Source organism: Tenrec ecaudatus, chromosome X, assembly GCF_050624435.1.
Source record: "Tenrec ecaudatus isolate mTenEca1 chromosome X, mTenEca1.hap1, whole genome shotgun sequence".
NCBI lineage: Eukaryota > Metazoa > Chordata > Mammalia > Afrosoricida > Tenrecidae > Tenrec > Tenrec ecaudatus.
Genome location: NC_134548.1, coordinates 3,093,146 through 3,117,358, shown reverse-complemented (window position 1 = coordinate 3,117,358; position 24,213 = coordinate 3,093,146). Strand labels below are relative to the sequence as shown.

General features: G+C 44.9%; 2 protein-coding genes across 4 annotated transcripts in view; one reads left to right on the top strand and one right to left on the bottom strand.

Moving 5' to 3' along the window:
* Nucleotides 1–3,404: 3,404 nt before the first annotated feature.
* On the bottom strand, nt 3,405–3,909 carry LOC142434350 (large ribosomal subunit protein eL32-like). Its single transcript, XM_075539072.1, has one exon. The coding sequence runs from the start codon at nt 3,870–3,872 to the stop codon at nt 3,468–3,470; it is 405 nt and encodes a 134-aa protein (XP_075395187.1). The 5' UTR covers nt 3,873–3,909; the 3' UTR covers nt 3,405–3,467.
* A 13,468-nt stretch (nt 3,910–17,377) lies between these two features.
* The window catches only part of LOC142435068 (zinc finger and BTB domain-containing protein 10-like), a 43,224-nt gene continuing 36,388 nt past the window's right edge, over nt 17,378–24,213 (top strand). For 2 of the 3 annotated variants that reach the window (XR_012781221.1, XM_075539709.1), the window contains exons 1-2: nt 17,378–17,523; nt 18,829–19,065. The gene's annotated coding sequence lies outside the window, so the exon portion shown is untranslated. Of the gene's footprint in view, nt 17,524–18,828; nt 19,066–20,734; nt 20,862–24,213 lie in introns of all 3 variants that reach the window. The other variant, XR_012781220.1, reaches the window with a different exon arrangement.

The window sequence follows — 24,213 nt, the reverse complement described above, 5'->3', positions numbered from 1 at the left end:
TGCATCTATTGATTACAATTCAGTGTAAATAAAACAAAAATTCTCATACACGGACCAGTAGGAAGCTTAATGATAAATGGAGAGTAAAAAGTTGTCATCCTGTGTGAACCACAATCTGTTCATGGAAGCAGCAGTCAAGAGAGAAAATGACTCAGTGCATTAGGAAAAGCAGGGATGCTCCTTGGAGCACACAGGTACCCCTGACTTATGTTAGCATATTTTGAATTTCCTCATGGACTTGGAAAGTTGGACACTGAATGAGGAAGAGTTGGAATGAATAAAGATAAATGGATACATTTGATCTCTGCTGTTTAGGAAAAATAATGACGGTGTCATGCAATGACAATAGAAGCAACAATTTTGTATTAAAAGAATTGCAACAAGAATGCTCCTTAGAGACCAGGATGGTGACACTTCATCTTATGTACTTGGACGTGTTATCAGGAGGGACCAGGCCCTGGAGATCACCATCATGCTTGCTCAATGACTTGATGCAGTATGAAATGTAGGAAAAATGAACAAGATGAATTAAAACTCTGTTACTGGTTGGACTGCAATTTCCATGGTCGGCAGTTTGAAACCACCAGCAGCTCCTTGGGAGGAAGACTGGATTTTCTACTCCCATTAACAATTACCTTCTTGGGAACCCAGAGGGCGTGATTATGAGTCAGTATTGACAGATTGGCATGGTGTTTAGCCTTTGTTTTTCCCCAGCTAAGTAGCTCATCTGACAGTGTTCCTCTACTATTCATAATATATCTGTTTAGTGGCTCTTCCCTCTGATTTGGACCGTCAATTTCTTCTTGATCTTATGTGAGTCTGGAAGCTGACCTGAAACCCAGTCAACACAGGTGACTGCTGGCAATGGAAACACCAGTGGCGTAGCTTCCAGCATCGCAACCAACCGCAAATCACCACCTGGGAAGGTCTTTACCATTCATCCTTTGTGGTTCAGAATTTCTGTACATGGGAATGGCAGGTGCACAGGGCCTCCTTAATTCCTGGCTCTTCACTCATATTTTATCCCTTTTGGGATGTTCCTAGGACTTGGGGGTCACTTGTGTAATCTCATTTATATACTTTGACAAAAGATTCACCCTTATCCTGCAGATTTTGTCTTGCTTCATTCACATAACTACAATAACCTTTCATTTACGTCATAGAGCTAAGGATGCGCAAGACATGATAGCTATACTAGATCACCTATTGAAGAATACTCCCAATTCCTAAAAAGTATGGAAAATTCTACCCTGTCCTGTAGGGTCAAGATGAGTCGGCATGGGCTCTGTGGCAGAGTGGTTTGGTTTCAGTTTGGCAGATGGGGTCCTGATGGCACCGTGACACGGTGTTGGACTGTTAGCTGCAGGCCAGCTGTGCAAACCCACCAGCACTTCCTCAGAACAAAGATTAGGTTGTCTATTTCTGTAAAGTTGGGCAGACTGGGTTGCTGTACATTGGAATTTCCTGGATGCCAGTGAATATGATTTTCATTGGTTGAAGTTACACTTCCTTAAGGGGATGTCCAGCTGCCTACAGATGGACTTTGAGTCCCCATTCTGCACTGCCCCCCATTCACAATGATTTTTTTTGTAATTTGATGCCTGATATCTGATCCCTTCAACACCTCGTAATCACACAGGATGGTGTGTTTCCATGTGGGCTTGGTTGTTTCCGAGCTAGATGGCAGCTGTTTACCCCCAAGCCTTTCAGACTCCAGACGCTATATCTTTTGATTCCCGGGCACCATCAGCTTTCTTCACCACATTTGCTTATGCACCTGCTTTGTCTTCAGCGATCAAGTCGGGAAGGTGAGCATCGTGGAATGCCAGTTTAATAGAGCAAAGTATTCTTGTATTGAGGGAGTATTTGAGTAGAGGCCCAATGTCCACTTGCTGCCTTTAATAGTAAACCTACAAATATATCACATAAATGTATTTCCCCATCCTCATTTATAAATATATTTACATATGTACTTGCCTGTATTTAGACCTCTATAAATGCCCTTTGTCTCCTCGTCCTTTCCTCTACTTCCTTTTACTTTCCTCTTGCCCCACGGTCATGCTCAGCCTTCATTTGCATTAAAGTAATACCTCTCGGTTACATTACCCTTGATCAAGCTCGGCCAGGGCTCCTACACTCTCCTCACCACCGATGTTGGATCGCTTGTTCCCTTGTCCCTGGGTTTGTTAACACCAGTTCCTTTCTCCCCACCTCCTCTCTCCCAGGTCCCCCCCGAACTGTCAGTACCATTGTTTTGTCTTCCAGATTGTTCATCCAACACATCTTATTTAGACAGATCTGTGGAGATAATAGCACACACGCACACACACGCACACACGCGCACACACGCACACACGCACACACACACGCACACACAAACAGAGCAAACCCAAGCAACAAAAGAAAACAAAACATGAACAACCAAAAGCCAATGATAAAAACAACAAGAACAACTATGAAAAGTCTGTACTTAGTTCAAGGTCTGTTTGTTGCCCTTCAGGAGTGTTTTCTGGTTGAGTCTGATGGGGTGCCACGCCCTGGCCCCAAAGTCTGTTTTGGGTATTCCTTGGGGACTTCGTTGCTGTCTTCCACTTCTGTTCTGCTGCATTCCCTTGGTATGTTGCCTCAGTGTGGTGGGATCAGATCGGGCGCAGTTCCCACACTGTGTCCCCAGTGTTGTCCCCTGTAAGGTTATGGATCAGTGAGGGATGTCCTGTCTTCTAGTGGGGCCGGCCTATGGGCCTCTCTGTGCTTGGCCGCTCTGATTGGGAATATCGTCGTCGTCAAGGCTTGGAGGGCCAGGATGTGCTCCGGTCTCTCTTCCTCCCCTTGATTTGCTGCCATGTGCTCTGATCAGACGTGTCCCTCTCCCTGCGCTGCAGCTTCAGCGCTGTCCTCTGACATAAATTCTTCTGAGGGGAGGGGCAGGTGTCCACGTAGCTGGGATTGGGGTGGGCCCCTCAAGATCTGTTTGTAAGAGGACCTGATGCAAGGGGCTTAAGTGGAGAGCAAATGCCTTGAGAATGATTGGGGCAGGGAATGTATGGATGTGCTTTATACAATTGATGTATGTATATGTATGGATTGTGATAAGAGTTGTATGAGTCCCTAATAAAATGTAAAAGAAGAAAAGAGAAAAAAATGATTAGGGCAAAGACTGTACAGATGTGCTTTATACAAGTTATGTATGTATATATATGAACTGTGAAAAGAATTGTATGAGCCCCAATAAATTGTTAAAATTAAAAAAAAATTAAAAATTTTCAGAAAATAAAAAAAAAAGATCTGTTTGTATTTGTGACTGTCATTTCATTTTATATGTGTGTGTTGTGTAGTTGAATGCGTATTGTGTTTATTTATTTTTTTCTTCCAGGATGTTTGTTCCTCTTAATTGTGGCCCACAGTTTTCTTTTTTCTTTTTCATTTATGGTTTTATTTAGCAAAAATAAAACTCGAAAATGGGCCATCTACTCATTTTCTTCACTGCGCAGCCTGGCGTTGGGATTGGTGACTCTGATGGCCAGCTGGGCTGCTCTTTCTACAATGGCTTTGCGATTCTTGGAGGAAACGTGAGCAATCTCTGCACAACACGACTTGTTGCACATCAGCAGCACTTCCAGCTCCTTGACGTTGTGGACCAGAAACTTGCGGAAGCCACTAGGCAGCATGTGCTTGGTTTTCTTGTTGCTCCTGTAACCAATGTTGGGCATCAAGATCTGGCCATTGAATCTTCTCCGAACCCTGTTGTCAATGCCTCTAGGCTTGCGCCAGTTGTGCTTAATCTTGACATAGCGGTCGGACTGGTGCCGGATGAACTTCTTGGTCCTCTTTTTTACAATTTTAGGCTTCACCAAGGGTCTGAGGGCAGCCATGATGCCGGTGGGAGATGGCTGCCTCCTCCGTAGGCAGCCGTGGCCCACAGTTTTCTCAAGCGCTTCTCGTTGCAGTTGGAATCTGTAGGTTGGTTTTCTAGCTCACTAATTTGCGTTTCCATCTCTTTATTTCCATTTCTCTGTTCCATCTCTTTACTTCTGTTTATAGCGTTGTGCTGTTCCTTTATAGTATTATTTAATTCTGCTTCTGTAGTGTTCGATTTCTGTGTTTCTGTTTGGCGTTTTTTCTAGTGAGGTTACTAGCTTCTCTATTGTTTCACTATTTCACTCGTATTTTTTCTTGAACTGTCACACGAGTGCATCTTCATTCTTTTAAATTCGTTCTTCTTCTTCTTCTGGTAAATCCATAGCCTGTTCAGTTTCAGGCATTACATTTAGGTTTGGGTGGTATTGTGATTTGTGTTTTTCTTGTGTGTGTTCACTGATATCTTGTGTGTTTCCTTGACCTCTTGGAGTCGCTATTAGCCGTGTTAAGGGAGATGGTGTGATGTGGGAGGGTTAAGTGCTGCAGTAGAGGGTGGTGGACAGTTTTCATTAAGTATCTGAGTGTGGGGAATGTTAGATGAAGCGTTCGGTCAACAATGAGAAACTGAGAGGAAGTGTTAGGGGACGGAAAGAGGAAGGAAAATGGGGCAAAAAGAAGGGATTAGATTATTTTTAAATGCCTGATTGCAATAATGGAGGAGTTAGTGGGGACTAATATGTGATTTAAAATTTTCTTAAATGTAACAGTAGTGTCAACTATTGGTTTTATGAGGATGAGAAAGAAATAATTGATTTGATGAGAAGAACAGGGAAACTTCATATTGCGACAAAATACCACGTTGGATGCTTAGATCTAAGAAAGGAAAATTGGAGGAAAGGACAGAGATGAGAATTTTAAAATTAATTTTTTGGAAAATGATAGTAGAGTAAGATGCAGGACAGATGTTAATGTATCTTAGTTTGGGCACTAAGCTTTGTCTAGGAGCTTTGTCTCTGTTGTGGGTATAACTTCTGAGTTGATGGTTGTTTTGTTTATTTTTATTTTTAAATAGTTTCATTAGGGGCTCATAGAACTCTTATCACAATTCATAATACATCAATTGTGTAAAGCACATTTGTACATTCATTGTCCTCATTCTCAAAACATTTGCTCTCCACCTAAGTCCCAGGTATGAGCTTCTCATTTTTCCTCTCCCTCTCTGCTCCCCACTCCCTCGTGAACCCTTGATAATTTATAAATTATTATTTTGTCATATCTTGCCCTGTCCAATGTCTCCCCTCACCCACTCTTCTGTTGTCCATCCCCCAGGGAGGAGGTTATATGTAGATCCCTGTAATTGGGTCCCCCTTTCCACCCCACCCACCCTCAAACCTCCCACTATCACCACTCTCACCACTGGTCCTGAAGGGATCATCTGCCCTGGATTCCCTGTGTTTCCAGCTCCTATCTGCTCCAGTTGACATCCTCTGGTCTAGCCAGATTAGTAAGGTGGAATTGGGATCATGATAGTGGGGGAGGAGGAAGTGTTAAGGCTTAATAGAATAAAATGCTTTGTCTTACGTTAGTCCATTTTGAAAAGCTTAAGGGCCATCCCCCATTCTAAGAGAGGTGTGTTATTTTAGAAAAGCAAGTCACTGTGACCTTGCTTATATTCCCTTGTAAATGTGAGCAAGAAGTTTTGCAAGAACATCTGGTCCAAGATAAGCTGAGCAGGACGTGCTGAACTAGCCACATCCCTGTTATCTTGTGTAAACACCCTTTCCCATTCCTTGCTCTACACCCTCGCCTTGCTGGTTTTAAGTGTAAAAAGGGAGAGAAAAATTTTGCCGGACGCTTCAGCTTTGGACCCTGTGTGGCCATGCTGTAGCCCCAATCCGGATTTGTCTTTTTGTAATAAAGTTTTGCTTTGTTACTTTGCAGCTGCTTGTGGGTCAGTGGTCTATGTTGGGCGTGACTCCGTAACAGGAAGCATTTAGGAACTAGAAGAAAGTTGTTATGTTTCATCATTGCTACATCACACCTTGACTGGCTCATCTCCTCCACAAGACCCTTCTGTAAGGGGATGTCCAGTGACCTACAAATGGGCTTTGGGTCCCCACTCCTGACGCTCCCCCTCATTCACTATGATATGATATTTTTTTTGGTCTTTGATGCCTGGTCCCTGATCCCTTCAGCACCTCATGATCACTCAGGCTGGTGTGCTTCTTCCATGTGGGTTTTGTTGCTTCTGAGCTAGATGTCCGCTTGTTTACCTTCAAACTTTTAAGACCCCAGACGCTATTATATCTTTGGTTAGCAGCCAGGCACCATCAGTTTTCTTCACCATATTTACTTATTCACCCGCATCACAGAATGCCAATTTAATAGAAGAAAGTGTTCTTGCATTGAGGGAGTACTTGAGTAGAGGCCCAATGTCCATCTGCTGCCTTAATAATAAATCTACAAATATATGCACATAGATCTATTTCCCCATCCTCATATATAAATATATTTACATATGGACATGCCTGTATTTAGACCTCTATAAATGCCCTTTGCCTCCTAGCTCTTTCCTCTATTTCGGTTGGCTTTCCTCTTGTCCCACCATCATGCTCAGTTTTCATTTGGGTTTCAGTAATTCCTCTTGGCTACATTAACTTTGATCGCGCCCTACCAGGCCTCCTACACCCTGCTCACCACCGATTTGGATCACTTGTTGTTACCTTGTCCCTGGGTTTGTTAACACCACTTCCTTTCCCCCCACCTCCCCCTCTCCCATGTCCCCCCATAACTGTTGGTCCTGTTGTTTTCTCCTCTAGAATTTTCATCCAGCCCATCTTATTTAGACAGACCTGCGGACATAATAACATGCACAAAAACAAGATAGAGCAAAACCAAGGAACATTATACAACAAAATAACAACAAACCAATGACAGAAAAACAAACAAAACACAACAAGAAAGAAAAGCTTGTAGTTAGTTCAAGGATTGTTTGTTGGCTTTTAGGAGTGTTTTCCAGTCCAGTCTGTTGGGGCACCAAGCTGTGGCCCCAAAGTCCACCTTCAACATTCCCTGGGGACCTCACTGCTCCATTCTCTTGCTGTTCTGTTGCACCCTCTTAGTGTTTTGCCTACGTGTGGCGGGATCCGATTGGGCACAATGCCCACACATGTCTCCACTGTTGTCCCCTGTAGGGCTATGGGTCAGTGAGGGACATCATGTCTCAATGTGCCCGGCCATGTAGTCCTCTCTGTGGACTGGCTGCTCTAATGGGGAACATCATCCTCACAGCCTAGTGAACCAAGATGTGCTCCACTCTCTCCTCCTCCCGCTTCATCTGCTCCCGTGTGCTCTGATCAGACATGTCCCTCTCCTGGACCTACAGATTCAATGCTGTGCTTTGAAATAAATTCTTCTGGAGGGAGGGGAGTTGATGGTTGTTAAGAGACTAGAAAACAAATGAGAGTAAAAAAATAAAGTTATTTGTCTATATCTATCATCTATCTACCTACCTATCTATCTGTCTATCTATCTATGTATCATCTATCATCTATCTATCTTCATATCTATCTATCTATGTATCTATCTGTCTATCTATCTATCTATGTACCTATCTGTCTATCTATCTATCTATCATCTATCTACATATCCATCTATCATCTATCTATCAATCTATGTATCTATCTATCTATGCATCTATCTATGTACCTATCTGTCTATCTATCCATCAATCAATTTATGTATCTACCTATCTATCTACCTACCTATCTATCTATATATCATCTATCTATCTATCTATGTAGCTATCATCTATCTATGTATCTATCTATCTATGTATCTATCTATCTATCTATCTATCTATGTATCTATCTATCTATCTATGTATCTATCTATCTATCTATGTATGTATGTATCTATCTATCTATCTATCTATCTATCTATCTATCTATCTATCTATCATCTATCTATCTATCTATCCATCTATCTATCTATCTATCTACATATCTATCTATCTATCTATGTATCTATCTATCTATGTAGCTATCATCTATCTATGTATCTATCTATCTATCTATCTAACTAATCTATTCTCCCCTGTCCTTAGGCATACCTACAAATGAGAATGTCCTAATTGAAGATGCATCGTGAGAATAGTGCTAATCTGTGTTTTAAAGATGGGGAGGGTCTAGAAGATATAAAATAGAGCAACAAAAAAGCAGCAAAAAGAGGAGCTTGGTCCCACACCTTGGTCTGGCAGAGAGCAGGGCTCTTTTAAGCAATTCAAGACAGTTTGATGGTTCAATACCTTCTGACAGTGTAGGGTGTCAGAGTCGACTTGAGACTAAGTCTAGGTGAATTAGTTTGGTGTCTGACAAGGCTCAGGGTCCTGTATTCTTGTTACTTAAGTTGAGAGACTATAGACGTCTGGTGAAATAGATCAGAGGGAACAGGATTCAAACTTTTGGATAGTGGGGCTTTCCAACTGGGGATTGAGGATTGGGGGCTTAACCTACCACCTACCTATGTGGCCTAGGAGGGCTGGATAAAGCAATTCCCTACTCAGAAGACTGGTGGCTTATGTGAGAGGCTTGGGGTACTCACCAGGGGCTGGTGTTCCAGAACAGCTTAGTGTGTACCCCTTGAACAGGCTCTGGGCCCATAGGCTCCCAGTATCTGTCTGAAGCCTAAACCCCCTGCCTGTGCTGCAATTTCTACTTATTTGTTATGCTAACATTTTGGTAATGAACCAGGTGTGTGTTAGCTGGAAGTTTAAAGAGAGGTTTAAAATGTTAAAAATATAACAAACTTCCCACCCAGAAGAATTGATTTCAGAGGACAGCACTGAAGCTGCAGCTCAGGGAGAGGGACACACATGGCAGCAAATGAAGGGGGAGGAAGAGAAAGTCGAGCACATCCTGGCCCACCAAGCCTTGAGGATGATATCCCAGCACAGAGAGGACCATATGGCCGCCCCACTAGGAGACAGGGCATCCCTCACTGACCCATAACCTTACAGGGGACAACACTGGGGACACAGGTGTGAGAATTACGCCTGATCTGACTCCCTGCACCAAGGCAAAGTACTGAGGGCGTGCAACAGAAGAGCAAGTGGAACAGAGCAACGGAGTCCACAGGGAATACCAAAAATAGATTTTGGGGACAGGGTGTGGCACCCATCAGACTTGACCAGAAAACACTCCTTCAGTTATCTACAGGCTTTTCTTGGTTTTGTTTTGTTTTGCTGTTTTGTTTTGCTGTCTTGTTTTTATGTCTATTATCTCTGCAGGTCTGCCTAAATAAGGTAGGCTGGATGAACAATCCAACAGTTCTGGGGGACACCGGAGAAGGGAAAGTTTGAGGAAAGGAAGTGGTGTTAGCAAACCTAGGGACAAAGGAACAACAAGTGATCCAAATCCGTGATGAGGTGGGTGTGGGAGGCCTAGTAGGGCGTGATCAAGAGTGATATAAGAATTACTGAAACCCAAATGAACTGAGCATGATAGTGGGACAAGAGGAAAGTCAACGGAGATAAAGGAAAGAGCTAGGAGGCAAAGGGCATTTATAGAGGTCTAAATACAGGCATGTCCATATGTAAATATATTTATATATGAGGATGGGGAAATAGATCTATGTGCATATACTTATAGGTTTATTATTAAGGTAGCAGATGAACATTGGGCCTCTACTCAAGTACTCCCCCAATGCAAGAATACTTTCTTCTATTAAACTGGCATTCCATGATGCTCACCTTCCCGACATTATTGCTGAAGACAAAGCAGGTGAATAAGCAAATGTGGTGAAGAAAGCTGATGCAGCCCATCTATCAAAAGATATAGTGTCTGGGTTCTTAAAGGCTTGCAGGTAAAAAAGTGGCCAGCTAGGTCAGAAGCAACAAAACCCACGTGGATGTTAGCGAGCGTGACCCTCACCCAGACCACTCACTGAAACAGATGGAAACAGTAAAGCTTTATTTAGACAGAGTCGAATCTGGGCCCTCACCAGCAACTGAGGCAGGCTCAGTCTGTAAGGCGAGAGCCCCGAACAGCTTCAAAGGGAAGTTATTATACATCCTTGTGGGGCGTCTTGCCAAGCTAGGGGAGGGGGACGGCAAGTTCTTGTGTGAAACTGGCAAAGCATTCTCAGAAAAGTGAAACAAAACAGTTTTTAAGTCTAACAAAGCAAGTTCTACATTTAAGATCAGTTTGTCCCCAGTGGTCTGCCAAACGATACTGTAGGTAGGCTAGGCTGCTTCTTGGAGCGTAAACATCCTGGGCTGGGCTACACCTGTTTCAGGCTTCAATTTAAAAATGTTTCCATTTCTGACTGGGCAGTGAGCTGCCTGTTACTGTTACAGGGCACAGTGTCACAATGGAAGGACACCAGCCTGTGTGATCATGATGTGTCGAAGGGATCAGGTATCAGACATCAAAGAACAAAAAAAATCAAATCCTTGTGAATTAGAGGGAGTACAGATTGGGGACCCAAGGCCCACCTGTAGGCAACTGGACATAACCTTACAGAAGGGTTGCGGGGAGGAGACGAGCCAGTCAGGTTGCAGTGTAGCAATGATGAAACATACAGCTTTCCTCTAGTTCCTAAAATCCACCCCCACCACCACCCCACTGTCAGGGGAAGCCAGCCCCTAACACATCATTACGGGTCTGGTAGGCGCAATTGTACAGCGATAATAAGTAAAGATCATAGTAAAGTTATAGAGAGCTTGAGAGATAGAAGTGAAGTATTGACATAAATGGGAGTCAGACACAACTCATGGTGGCATGCTCACCTCTGCCCCACTAGATGGTCCAAGTGGAGGGAGAGAGAGAGAGATCTTTAATCTTAGCCCAGGCTTTTTATCTTCTTCAGGGATATGCAAGCCCCCTAATTACAGGTGAGGACATACGTCACAGGAAGGGGTTGTCTTATAGGTAATACGGTAATCAAAAGGGGTGGTCTAGGGACATACACGCAACAGGAAGGGGAGGGATTGTGACAAGATGGGATTGTGACAAGATGGGCGGACCCTAGCTTCAAGATGAAGGCCTAACCTTGATCATCCTTGGGCGGGTTTGACCTTGCTGGGGTCTCCTACAAGGAAACAGACAACTACTCTCCTTATCAGAAGGGAGTGGGCCCTACTTGTTGTGGGATAAACAGTGGTGACTGCTAGCTCTAGATGGTTGATAGCTCTCAGGGAGAATAACCCCTGACCTACTTCTGATGACCTCCAAGTATAGTCATTCCCAAGCGGCTGTCTGGCATATATTTGGGGGAGACAGCTTGGGAGAAATCCTTCTGTATCCCACACCCCACCTCACTATCATGATCCCAATTCTACCTTAAAAATCTGGCTAGACCAGAGCATCCTCTTTATACAATTGATGTATGTATATGTATGGATTGTGATAAGAATTGTATGAGCCCCTAATAAAACGTTAAAAAAAAATTTCTATGTATAACTTCCTCCCTGGGGGAAGGACAACAGAAAAGTGGGTGAAGGGAGACGTCAGACAGTGTAAGATATGACAAAACAATAATAATTTATAAGTTATCAAGTTTTCATGAGGGAGGAGAGAGCGGGAAAAAAATGAGCTGAAACCAACGGCTGAAATGGAAAGTAAATATTTTGAGAATTTTGTGAGAGCAACAAATGTACCAATGTGCTTGATATGCAATGGATGAATATATGGATTTTGATATGAGTTGTATGGGCCCCCCAATAAAATAATGTTTCAAAAACAAGCAAAATAAAGTCTCCCTCACAGTTTCCGATAATCCCTTACACTTGAATAGTTTGGAATTTCATCTTAAGCCATCCCTGACAGTCCTATAAGGAACCAGGGGATTTTTATATTTCCTCGTAGTTAGGGATGGGTTTTGAAAGGAATATATATATATATATATATATATATATATATATATATAATCCTTTTAAAGAGTATACTAAGAAACACTGACTTATTGAATGTGTGCTTTGTGTTAAACACTGTGTTATCCATCTGGAGTATAATAATCCATAAGATGAATGCTCTTCCTACTGGGATGCAAGTAATAAATTCGTGCTTGAATGAATGGATGAAAACCAAAGGCCAAAGCCACAGCTCAAACGAATCAACATTTTCCTCTGACATAATACTCCTCCCATTTGAAAGAGATAATAGTAGTACTGAACTCCTAGACTTGTAGTGAGAATATAAAATTTGTCACAGCGACTGGCACATAGATACATTTTTAAAAAGTCACTTATGGAGCTTTTGATATTAGAAATGAAGTGCTTAGAATTATAAAATTGTTGTAATTTGATGAACTGTAAGCAAGGTTTATTTGAGGCACAGATGTCTTTAGATTTTCAATGTATCTTTATGTATTGTTTATTATCCATGAACACTATCTTCACATATTGCTTAGACTAGTTAGCTGAATCCTTCAGTTATATGGTGTATGTTTTTGCACATTAATACATGTGGTGTTTTTCTATCAAACAGGCCATAGGCTTGGCTCTTGAAGTGAAATTACCTTTAGAAACTTAAATCTATAATATATATGTACATAAACTGTGGGAAACAGAAATATTTCTCCCAAATTGTCTCCCCCAAATATATGTTAGACTTAGGACAGTGTTTGCAGCTATGACAAATTATTGTCAAGTTACTTCCCTTTAGGCAGTCAGCTGCCAGACTACTGTCTAGTCCCGCCCGGGGTAGACCTGCTCCCTGCTGCTAAGGACAATGGGCTACTTGTCCCTAAAGGATTGCAGCCATCCATTTGGTTTCTGTAGGTGGAGTTCACACCCACCTGATAATGGTCTCTATAGTGCCACCAGGGAACAGGCAAACCGGCTCAGTGATTTCAAAAGTTAGGCTGCCATCCAGAATCTAGGATCCGCCCATCTTGCCACATGTGTACCCCTAATACCTCTTCTTCCTATTGTGTGTACACCCCTAGATCACCCCCTCCCATTACTGTATTAGCGATAGCACAACCCTTTCCTGTGACATATGTTTTCACCTGTAATTAGTGGGCTTGCAAGTCCCCAGAGAATATAAAAGTCTTGGTTAGCATTAAATATCTCTCTCCATGTGGACCACCAAGTGAGGCTGAGGTGAGCATTGCTCCCTTGAATTGTGTCTGACTCCATTATTTCTCTTTCACTTCTATGTCTCATGCTCTCTATGACTTTGCTATAATCCTTACTTATTATCGCTGTACAATTGTGCCTACAGGATCCGTGATAATGTGTTAGGGGCTGGATTACCCTGGCAGTAGACAAAAAGAGATATTTCTCTGAATCTGATTGATCCCAAAGAAACAAGTACAGACCCACAAAGAATGGATACCCATTTTTCTTAGGAAAGGCAAAAATGAGGTATGGTGTGTAGTGGTACCAATTGCATCATCTGCATGGTAAAAAAATATGTTAGCTTTTTATAAAATAAACTATTTTACACTGATCATAATAGTAGCAATAATAAGCACCATTCATTAAGCAAAATTTAAAAAATTAAAGCCTTCAAATTAGCTGTACCTCAGGGAAGCTGGATCCTTTTGCCAATTTGGGCTGGAGCTCCCAGGCTTGTGTAAAGAGTTGGTTTATTCACTATTTATGCCTGCTCTTTCTGATGGAGGTGGTGACCAAGTGGGGGAAGAGGAATGGGTTCTATACGTGACCCCCCACCCCCCAGGTAGACTATTGGAGAGGAATGAAGCCTACTCAGCAGGTAGTTTGATGTTACAGTTTCTATTTGCATTGTTATGCTAATGATTTGTGAATGGACTAGGTGTGTTTTGGGTGCTACCCAGGGAATTTTAAAAAATGCCTTTCCATCTAACTGAAAAACAACAAAAGCCCACATAGAAAATGCACACCAGCCTGTGAGCTGACAAGGCATCCAAGGGATCAGGTGTCAGGCACCAACGACCAAAAATTTTTTTAAAAATCAGCATTGTGAATGAGGGGGTGTGCAGAGTGGGGACCCAGGGCCCATCTGGGGGAAATTGGACATCCCCTTGCAGAAGGGCTGTGGGGAGGGGACGAGCCAATTAGAGTGGAGTGTAGCAACGATGAAACATACAATTTTCCTCTAGTTCTTAAATCCTTCTTCCTCCCCCCCCACTATCATGATCCCAATTCTACCTTATGTATCTGGCTGGACCAGAGGATGTACACTGGCACAGATAGGAACTGGAAATACAGGGAATCCAGGACAGATGAACCCCTCAGGATCAGTGGTGAGAGTAGCAATATTGGGAGGGTGGAGGGAGGGTGAGGGAGAAAGGGGAAACAGATGACAAGGTCTACATGTAACCTCCTCCCTGGAGGACGGACAGCGGAGAACGGGGTGAGGGAGACGTCGGATGGTGTAAGATGTGATAAAATAATTATTTACAAATTATCAAGGGTTCAGTGTGAGGGGGAGCTGGGAGGGAGGTGAAAAATGAGCTGATACCAAGGGCTTAAGTAGAAAGTAGGTGTTTTGAGAATGATGATGGCAACATACGTACGAATGTGCTAGACACAAATGAAGTATGTAAGGATTGTAATAAGTTGTATGAGCCCCCAATAAAATTATTTTAAAAAATGTCTTTGAATATCCATGTTTTACTAAGCTTTGGGTTTTGTTTTTTTGGGGTATGTCTTAAAATCCAGGGCTATGCCAAACTATACTTCAGGAAAAAGGGGATTACTTTTTCATCGTGGGGCTGGCACTCACTGGGATTAGGTTTACCATTTATGTCCATCCCAGGCTCCCCTGTAGATTTATCCCCATGCAGCTCAGTAGGCTATGGACAACATAGACAGATATTTGGTGAGACAGCTATTAAAAAAAATCCTGTTCATACCAAAAGAAGCAGACTTTGAAGGCTCATAGGAGAGGAGACATGCAAGGGGCAGTGAGGAGAAAAGTACTTCCTCGTCAACATATGATCAATAAAAAAGGCTCTTAAAACAACACTGAATAATCCAAAAGTGACATCTGTTTAAAAGAAATGACATGAAAAAAAAAAGAAATGGCATGTTTTAGCACAGTTCCCATCCACGAGACTTGTTAATTTACAGATCTTTTTCCTTGGTGTGGTAGTTACATCATCTGGTGTTCACTTGTGAGGGCGTGGTGTCATTCAGGTGGCATCTTGATGAACTCATTTGGAGATATACACACTGGAGGCCAGATACACAGACTCCCTGCGAGAGCCAAATAGAGATGCACACAAGTGCTGAGATGCTTCTACCACCATTGGATCCACAAGACTTTCTATCCACTGGCCTAGCATTTTACTTCCTCCATTCGACATCATTGCATGTGCTGTGTGAATCTGAAGAAGAATTTATAGACTAGTATCGACTAGATATCAGATGTATGAACTTGACCTGGATGGGGTTGGGATGTTTTCTCACTATTCAATTGCTCTTTTATATAAAGCTCTTTCTTATACACATATGAGTGTCTATGAATTTGTTTCTCTAGTCCACCCAGGCTAACATACTAATGCCACTCAAATATTGTCTCATCCACTGTGAAACCCGTTCTCCATCCCCAAGCAACAAGTCACCAATCCTCTGACCAACTGACTGGAAGAAAATCTATATTGGTACCGCTTCCAAAGAAAGATGGCAACAGGATGTGCAAGTTATAGGACAATGTCAGTATCACATGTGAGTAAAATTTTACTGAAGCTCATTCAACAATGGCTGCAGCACGACACTGGCATTGAGCTACCAGCAGTTCAAGGGGATGTGGAACAAGGGGCATAATTGCTCATGCCAGATGGATTCTGGATGAAAGCTGAGAAGACCACATAGATGTTTACTTGTGTTTCATTGACTATGCAAATGCATTCAACTGTAGATCATAACAACCTGGATGGCATTGAGAAGAAGGTGATTCCTGAACACCTCATGGTGCTCATGCCAAAGCTGTACATGGACTAAGAGGCAGTTGTGTAAACAGAGAAGGGAATTACTGCATGGCTTAAAACCAAGAAAGATTCGTTTGAAGAAAGAATAACAAATTAACCTTAAATAAAGAAAAGCCAAACCAACTGCCATCAAGGTGATTCTAATTCTTAGGGACTATAGAAGACAGAGTATAGTTTCCATTGGGTCTCTGTACCTGTAAATCTTAACAGGAGCAGGTGTTTGTTCTACTGATTGGCTGGTAGGTTTGAACTGCTGTCATGGTATCACTATTGTGCCGCTAAAACTCAAAAGCATAGAGCACAGAAATTAGAAGATAGCAAGCCATCGCATGATTGGAAGTCAGAAGTTGGTACATTATAATAGCAAATGAAATTGGTAAACCCTTTTAGAGATGAATCACATAAAGTAATGCGACAAGTAGAGTCCTTGCTCTCACAATCTAGATTTTTTACAATCTAGCTTATTTCTTTAGGACATAAAAAAATAATGCATTCGTCTATTTGTATTATGATTTGGTGCTTTTGGATATAAACCATTTTCTATTCCCAGCACCCTACCTGCTGGCCTGGCACACAGGAGCAATTTTCCGTTTGCACTTCCAACTACATTATTACCTTCCTATGGGAACAAAGGGACTCAGATGATACATACACCCGCAATAATTTACTTTGCCAAGAAAGGATTTCCTGTAGCATTGTGTGGTTACAATGAATCACATTACATTGTGCTAATTTCTTTCTGGGCAGCACAGGAAGGAGCTGTTTGTCTGCACCATGCCCGTATGCTGGGAGGTACTTTGATGAGGCACCTTTTCCTTGTCCTTATTTTGAGTGTGGTAAAGTGGTTATGCATTGGGTTGCGAGCCCCATGGTCAGAAGTTCGAAACCGCCAGCAGCTCTTTGGGAGAACAACTGGGTTTTCTACTCCTATAAACAGTCGTCTTTGGAACCCTCCGGGGACCCTGTTAGGCAGCATTAGCTCGACGGCCATGAGTTTGGTCTTTGTTTAGTCCAACACGGGGAGTTCGTGTTCTAGCAATGTTCCTCTCGTATTAATAATATTTTCAGGGGTTCATCCCTCTGAGTTGGACAATTTCTTCGCGATCTTACGTGAGCCTGGAAGCTGACCTGACACCCAGTCAACACAGGTGAACTTGCCGGCATTGGAAACACAAGTGGAGTCGTTTGCAGCATCGCACCAACCTGGGAAAGTGTTTGCCTCCCATCTTCCTTTGGGGTTAGGAATTTCTCTGCTTGGGTGCAAAAGGCCCACTTTATTCCTGGCTCTTATTTATTGCTTTTGGGATGCTCCTGGGATTTGGGGTGACACTTGTTTAGTCTTGTTTATACATCTGTGACTGACGATAATCATTCCTAAGACTGGAGTATGTATCTCTCGCGCCTTCGAAGAAAGCCTTTTCTTTTTCTTGAGCTCGGAGAGCAGCCAAACCGTGGGAAGCAACCTGGAAGTAGAACCGGGACGGGAACCAGCGAACCCCACGGACACAAGTTGAAGCGCTCCGCGTTCGCCGACGGAGGGGTTTCCGCGGTGCACCGCCGAGCGGCGAAACCGGAACCGGAAGTGCGCGTCTCCGCGCCGTCGCCGGCCTCCGGCTTTCCTCCCGGCTGCGTCTGAGGTGGGCTGCCGGCTCCGTGTCTGCTTTCCCGCGGCCGCCCAGGGTGCTGCTGTCCACGCCGGCGGGCCACCGTGCGGCCACTCTTCACGGCGCAGCGGCGGGGGGCCGGGTATGGAGACCGGCGCGGGGCGGGGCGGGGCCTGAGGGGTGGGGGTGGTGTGTGTCCGTCCGCGCGGCTGTGGAGGCCTCCAGAGGGGCCGGGTGACGTCAGAGCACCTCAAGTGGGGGCCTGGAGTTTGCTCCCCCCGCGGCGGCGCGAACTCGTCCTCGCTTTACGTCCACGAGGCTTGGGGCCGAGGAGGCCGTTTGTGGGGCGTGCTTGGGGCGAACCCCACTTGCGAAGCCCACGGCCGCACGCCGCTCAGACCGTTCTCCCCGACGGCCGCGCTGCACGAGTTTTCCAAACGGCCGCCCTGAGGAGCGCGGCGCGTGAGGCGCGTGAGGCGCGTGAGGCGCATGAGGCGCGTGAGGCGCATGAGGCGCGTGAGGAAGCGGCCGCGACCTGGGACGAGGAGGTCGGTCCAAAGGGCACCGATAAGCACCTGGGCTGCTTGATTTGCATCCGACTACCTGAGGCTCTTCTGGACTTTGACTCCGGAGGCCTAGGCTGAGTCCTAAGATCCTGCCTTGTAAACGAGCCCCTAGGATTTTTCGTTGTTTGTTTTTTTCCTGGAAAGACTAAGGCGACCATTCAGGACGTCGCCTAAGAGTGGAAGGGCTTTCCGACATTCCTACGAAAGGAATTGTGGAACTTACAGGGGAGACGTTGTAACGATCAGGGGAGAGAGAACCCGTTTACCTGGGGACCCAGAAGTGCGAGCTGAGGCGTCATCTTCTTTTATTTTTTAAAAATGAAGTTAAGACAGGTTTTATTAAGGCAAGGAAAACCCCCCGGGAGAATTCCGCACCTAAAGAGCTAGGTTCAAGGCGTCTTCTTTAAGGGGAAGCAGGATGGAAAGAAATGGGAACAGAGGCACCACATTGGCCCTAAGGAAGCGCACTGTGTTTCAGATTTGTTTTTATTTTTCATTGATTTATTACCACAGGGGAAATATGGTTCACGAAACCTTCCCAGATGTTTCCAAAAGCTCGGGGAGTGGAATTCCATGAGGTGAAAAGGAGGGAGAGCAAGTCTTAAAGCGGAAGGAAGGTGCACTGTAAAATAAACAAGACCATAATCAGGGACACCCCTTTATATTGTGAGTGAGAAAAAGTTTTATTGCCGCAAAATTGAAGGGATTTTACTTCCTGTAACGAAAAACGAAGACTGGTGTGTGCACTCCATATAGAGGAGAATATTCTGAGCCAAATATAAACACCGTCTGGTTGTTGCCCTGAGCTTGAAGCTGAAAACCTATCCCTCCATCATTTTTCAATTCTGTGTGTGTTTTTTTTTTTGATGTTTGTATTACAGGTCTCAGGGTTGTGCATTGACAGAGTCCAGTTCAGTCGGCTGGGGATCCAGGACCACCATCTTTTACATCCATAAACTTTGTAAGGATTTGCACCTCTCACGGGAGTGTGGAGCAAACATAGCTCCTCTTCCTCTGCTGAAGTGCTCTGCGTCCACTCCCGTTCCTCTTCCTGAAAAGGTCTCGTGACCTTGCAGACAAGATTACCCACGACCTCCAGGTTTTGTAACAACGAAATGGTGAGTTCTGCGGGCAGCAGGATGTTGGTATTGTACGTGGGCGAGAACTGACGGGCACTTTTAAGAGACCAAACGGCGCTGTGGGCATGTGATTGCTCAATGCTGGCAGAGCTTGAAAAATGAGCCCAGGACCAGAGCCCCAGGAGGAAGCCTATGATCCTGCCCTTTGTGATTTCTCTGATTTTCCATAGGTGGCTTTAAGATTGGGATGCCTGGGTGCACTCTTTTTAGGTGACTCAGAGGTGCCTCCTTGTGGTTTTTTTGATACCGACCCTGGAGTCTCCGAGACTTTAAATCTTTTTTTTTTTTAACTCCTCCCCCTACTGCCCTCTACTCAAGACTTTAAATCTTTGCAGGGGAAGAGACCATCGTCTTTCTCCCTCATGGGGCTGGTGTTTCAAGGTTGTCATGCTGTCTTTGTTTCTGCCGTTGGTCACGTGATGACGTGTTTTGTGAAGGGTGTGTGGTCTTATGTCTGCTGAGGCGAGCCGTGGTGATTAATTGGTGTACAGTTGCTTTTGACATCTGACGTGGTAGCTGATGTGACTCCCTTGTAGTGTGTCCTGCCTCAGCTGTGGGCTTTCTCACTGCCCTGCATTTGTCTGTCAATGAACCAGGCACAATGCCTGAGGAAAATGTGGGACTCCCATATTCACCAAACCAAAACCACAGCACCATCAAATCAATTCCTATTCCTGTTCATCGCAAACCTGCAGGGCAGCACAGAGCTGCTCTGGTGGCTCTCTGAGGCTGTGACTCTGGATGGAGGCAGAAAGCCTCCTCTTTCTCCCAGGGTTTCTCACGGTTGACCTTGTGGATTTCAGTCTGACTGGTAACCCTGCACCACCTGGACTCCTGATCGAATGCATGGAAATATGTAATTTTCTAGAAGATTACACTGTTTGCATCAGATGGATCCCTGTCACTTCCTCATACCTAGACTCAAAGACAGTGTGAGCCCGGTGGCCCTGGGGTTGCCAGTGTATGTGGGGGGTGGGGGCTTGCTCCTTCCATGGTCCTTCACTAGGAAGCACCACGGGCTGAAGGAAAATCTGCCTTGATGGGAAGCGAGGATCTACCTCCATTTTCAAACTGTGGTAGACGCTAAAGACAAGTAAGACAGCGGCTAATCAGTCAAACTTTCAGAGATTGTTTCCATGTCTCTGAGGCAAGGTGGGGTCTCAGTAAGAACGTGAATGTAGGGAGGAGCTGAGGCTGTGGGCTTGGCTCCCAGGTGACCTTGGTAGAAGACAGAGGCATGTGTCTGAGGCTATGAATTCTCAGGATCCTCAAGGACTGTTGGCCTCAAACTGTATTCGTATGCACATAGGATACCTGATACTTAAAAAAAATTTTAATCCTTATATTGGGGACCTCTTACAGATCTCACAAGAATCCATAATTCATTTGGGTCAAGCACCCTTATACATATGTTGCCATCGTCATTTCCAAAACATTTTCTTTCTACTTGAGCCCTTGGTATCACTTCTTCTGTTTCCCCTCATCTCCCCACCCTCCCGCCCTGATGAACCCTTGATCAGTTATGTATTATTGTTGCTGTTTTGTATCGTCCACCGTCTCCCTTCCCCCACATTTCTGGTCTTTGTCCCCTCGGGGTGTGGGGAGCATGCCTGTTACCTTGCTGATCCAGCCGTGTGTGATGTTTCAGGACTGGGAGCTCATTGAGGCCGTGGCTGTGGTCTTTACCCAGGAAGAGTGGGCGATGCTGGATCTTTCTCAGCGGAAACTCTACAAGGAAGTGATGGTGGAGACTCTGAGAAACCTGGACTTCGTTGGTAAGAATGGCATCGACTGTGTGTCTGTGTGTGAGTGAATATCTTTGGTTCAGGAAAATATGTTTGCAGACTTCGCTTCAGTGTTTGGTCTGAAGAACAGAGTGCTTCTTTTAATTAAACAGGCCTGGTCACTTGGTCTGGGCAGCTGAGTTATCCTGCTTTCACCGTAAACGTAAAACTATATTTAAAACTGAGCTTTCACTTGTTTTGTGATTAAAAATCTTTAGGATCTTGAAGTCTTCCAACTATTAGGAGACTGCTCCCTCCGCAAAAAAAATAGACAACCCCCCCCAAAAAAAAGCTATATATTTAAATTTTTTTTTGAAAACAAACTTATCATTAGGTTTCTGGAGCGAGTTATACCACGGACCTTTGCGTCACAGGATGAAAGAATTCACGCTGAAGCACACTTGCGATCCAACGGAGGTTTTATGAAGGACAGGACAAGCTTCGGGTGTTACAGCGTCCATGGGGGTACACGCTGTTCTGGACAGCGTGCCAAGGCCTGCTGATGCTGCCTGGCATTCACCACTGGCCACGAGACAGCCACGTGGGAAACAACACCCACACGTGTAGAACTTGGGGGGGGGAATCTTGGGAAACCAGACACCCAAGAACCCTAGAGACTAAGAAGCTAAGGGCCCTGACTGGGCCTGGAGCGGGTGCATGGGAGCCCCAGCAGGGGAAGGAGACCCTCACCTTCACCTGCCTCTGACCAGGAGCAGGGTCAGAGAGAGAGGCCTTCCCACAGCCAAGCTATTTCAAACCTCTGGTTGGGGAGGCGTCATTGAAGGTTTTGGTTGACCCCCATTGTCTGAGGTGGGCCCACCTGTGTGGTATAACTAAGGTGGGTGTGTCCAGGGTGTTGGGTTTACCTGGCTCTAGGGGGCTTTTGTCTGTGCATGCTCAGTGTGGGGTCTGCATAGGTGTTGAATGGTTTGCCTGATTTCGTCCCAGCCTCCTCTATGGGGCCTTTGGGAGGCAGGTAAGGGACATCCCCCCCCCCCACGTCCCTAAATCCTGCTGCCTAACACTTAACACCTTCAAGGTCCTCTCAGCTATGCGTAGTACATCTGTCATCTGCGATTGCATTCATGGGAACCTTTCTCAAACTCATCTGACTGGATGGCTGGATGCCCCTCCCTCGTTTTTCTCTTCACCTCTTCTGTGTTGTCCGAACGCCGTCCTTTCCTGTGTTCATTCAGGGAGAGAACAAGAAGCTGCAGGGACCGTGGTCAGGTGATTCAGGTGCATGGGCCCAGAGGAGAGGCATGCTGGTTTTTGCCCAAAACTGGCGCACTGAGATGGCAGCGTGAGCCCAGGCATTGCCGGTGTGGCAAAGCCAGTCAGGCCTTTTTTGTCACGTACTTTTTGGCCATCTTGTCAGAACTTCTTAACAGAAAGCTTACCGTATATACTCGAATACAAGCCGACCTGAGTATAAGCCGAGGAACCTAATGATTACCTGGGAAACCAGAAAAACTGATTGACTCGAGGATAAGATTAGGGTGGGAAATGCAGGGTGTGAATTAACACACAGACCAGAGGGGAGAGACGGAGCGCAGTCACAGACACATGCTTACCAGTTCAGCTGCCAGCGTCAGTGAGTCACTACCTGGTGCTCCTGGGAATTGGAGCCGTACATGTCATAGGACAGCTCTGATTGGTTAGATGTGAGTAAACAAACATTCAAAGCCCTGCAGTGTCAGCAGGGCTTTGAATGAACGGTGGAGGAACGGCAATTACCCGCGAGATGTTAAACCTCACTGGGGTACCGCTGACCCGTGTGAAAGCCGAACCCCGGTTTTTCAGCATGTTTTTTGTGCTGAAAAACTCGGCTTATACACGAGTATATAGACAATATAACCTGTTGGAAAGAACTCGAAACGCGCTAATCTCAATCAACATTTCATTTTTTGAAATGAGGAAACCACTCGTACCCTTGCGTTTTCCCAAGAGCACTGCCCGGGTAAGGTGTTGTCAGCATCAGCAAACCGCTTTATGGGGCTTTTAGCTGGAGCAGAGACAAGCTTTCACAGCCCCATGCTGTTCTCTCTAACAGTCATCAGAAAGAACAAGGTTCGAAGGCAACTCCTGTTACTGAACATGCTCTGTGTCCAGAGAGAACCTTCCCAGGCAGGGCCGCTGGATGGACTCACTCTCAGCTAGATGCTGGATGCTCACCTGGGGGGGAAATGCAGGGTAGCTTTTTCCTGTGTTTATATGTGGGGCTGGGAGGGGCGCTTGAATATCGTGTCTTCTAGGCTCCTTTTAGATGACTTAGAATTGTTCCTTGGTCGTTTGAAATTCTTATTTTACTGTACGTTTATGATGGTACATTTGTCTTCTGTTCATATTCAAAACCAATGCCAACCTCCCTCCCATCAAGTCAATGCTGACCTTTAGGGACCCCCTGTGTGTTTTTAAAAATTTTTATTTTAATGCTCATCTTACTGGGGGCTCATACAACTCATTACAATCTATCCATCCATCATCCTTCCATCATCCATCCATCCATCATCCATCATCCATCCACCATCCATCCACCTTCCATCCATCCATCATCCATCCATCATCCACCATCATCCATCCATCATCCATCCATCATCCATCCATCATCCATCCATCATCCATCCATCATCCATCATCCATCCATCCATCATCCATCCATCCATCATCCATCCATCATCCATCATCCATCCATCATCCATCATACATCATCCATCATCCATCCATGGTGTCAAGCACATTCGTACATTTGTTGCCATCATCATTCTCAGAACATTTTCCTTCTACTTGAGCCCTTGGTATCAGCCCCTCATTGTTTTTCCCTTCTCTCCCCTGCCCTCCCTACCTCCCGAACTCTTGATAATTTATAAGTTAATATTATTTCATGTCTTGCACTGACCGATGTCTCCCGTTACCCACTTTTCTGTTGTCCATCTCCCTGGGAGGGGGCTATCGGTAGATCATTGTGATCGGTTGCCCCTTTCTCCCCCCACCTTTCCCTTACCCTCCTGGAATGCCTACTCCAGGGTTTATCTGTCCTGGATCCTTGTGTTTCCAGTTCTTATCTGGACCATGTACATGCTCTAGTCGCCCAGATTTGTAAGGTGGAATCAGGGTCCTAATAGTAGGGGGGGGGGGAGCATTAAAGAACTAGAGGAAAGTAGTATGTTTTATCGATGCCCCCTGTGGGCTTACCAGACTGTAACGGTTGATAAGATGAGAGCCCAGTCTTTCTCCCACCGAGCTGCCTGTGTTCATCGTGCCGACTGTGGGCCTCACAGCCAAGCGTGTAACTGATCTACCACCAGGGCCCCTCGGTCTGTAGTCAGAGGGCCTGAGGTGG

Coding starts and splice junctions, on each gene's coding strand:
- LOC142434350 (XM_075539072.1), bottom strand. CDS start 3,872: ATGGCTGCCCTCAGACCCTTGGTGAAGCCTAAAATTGTAAAAAAGAGG.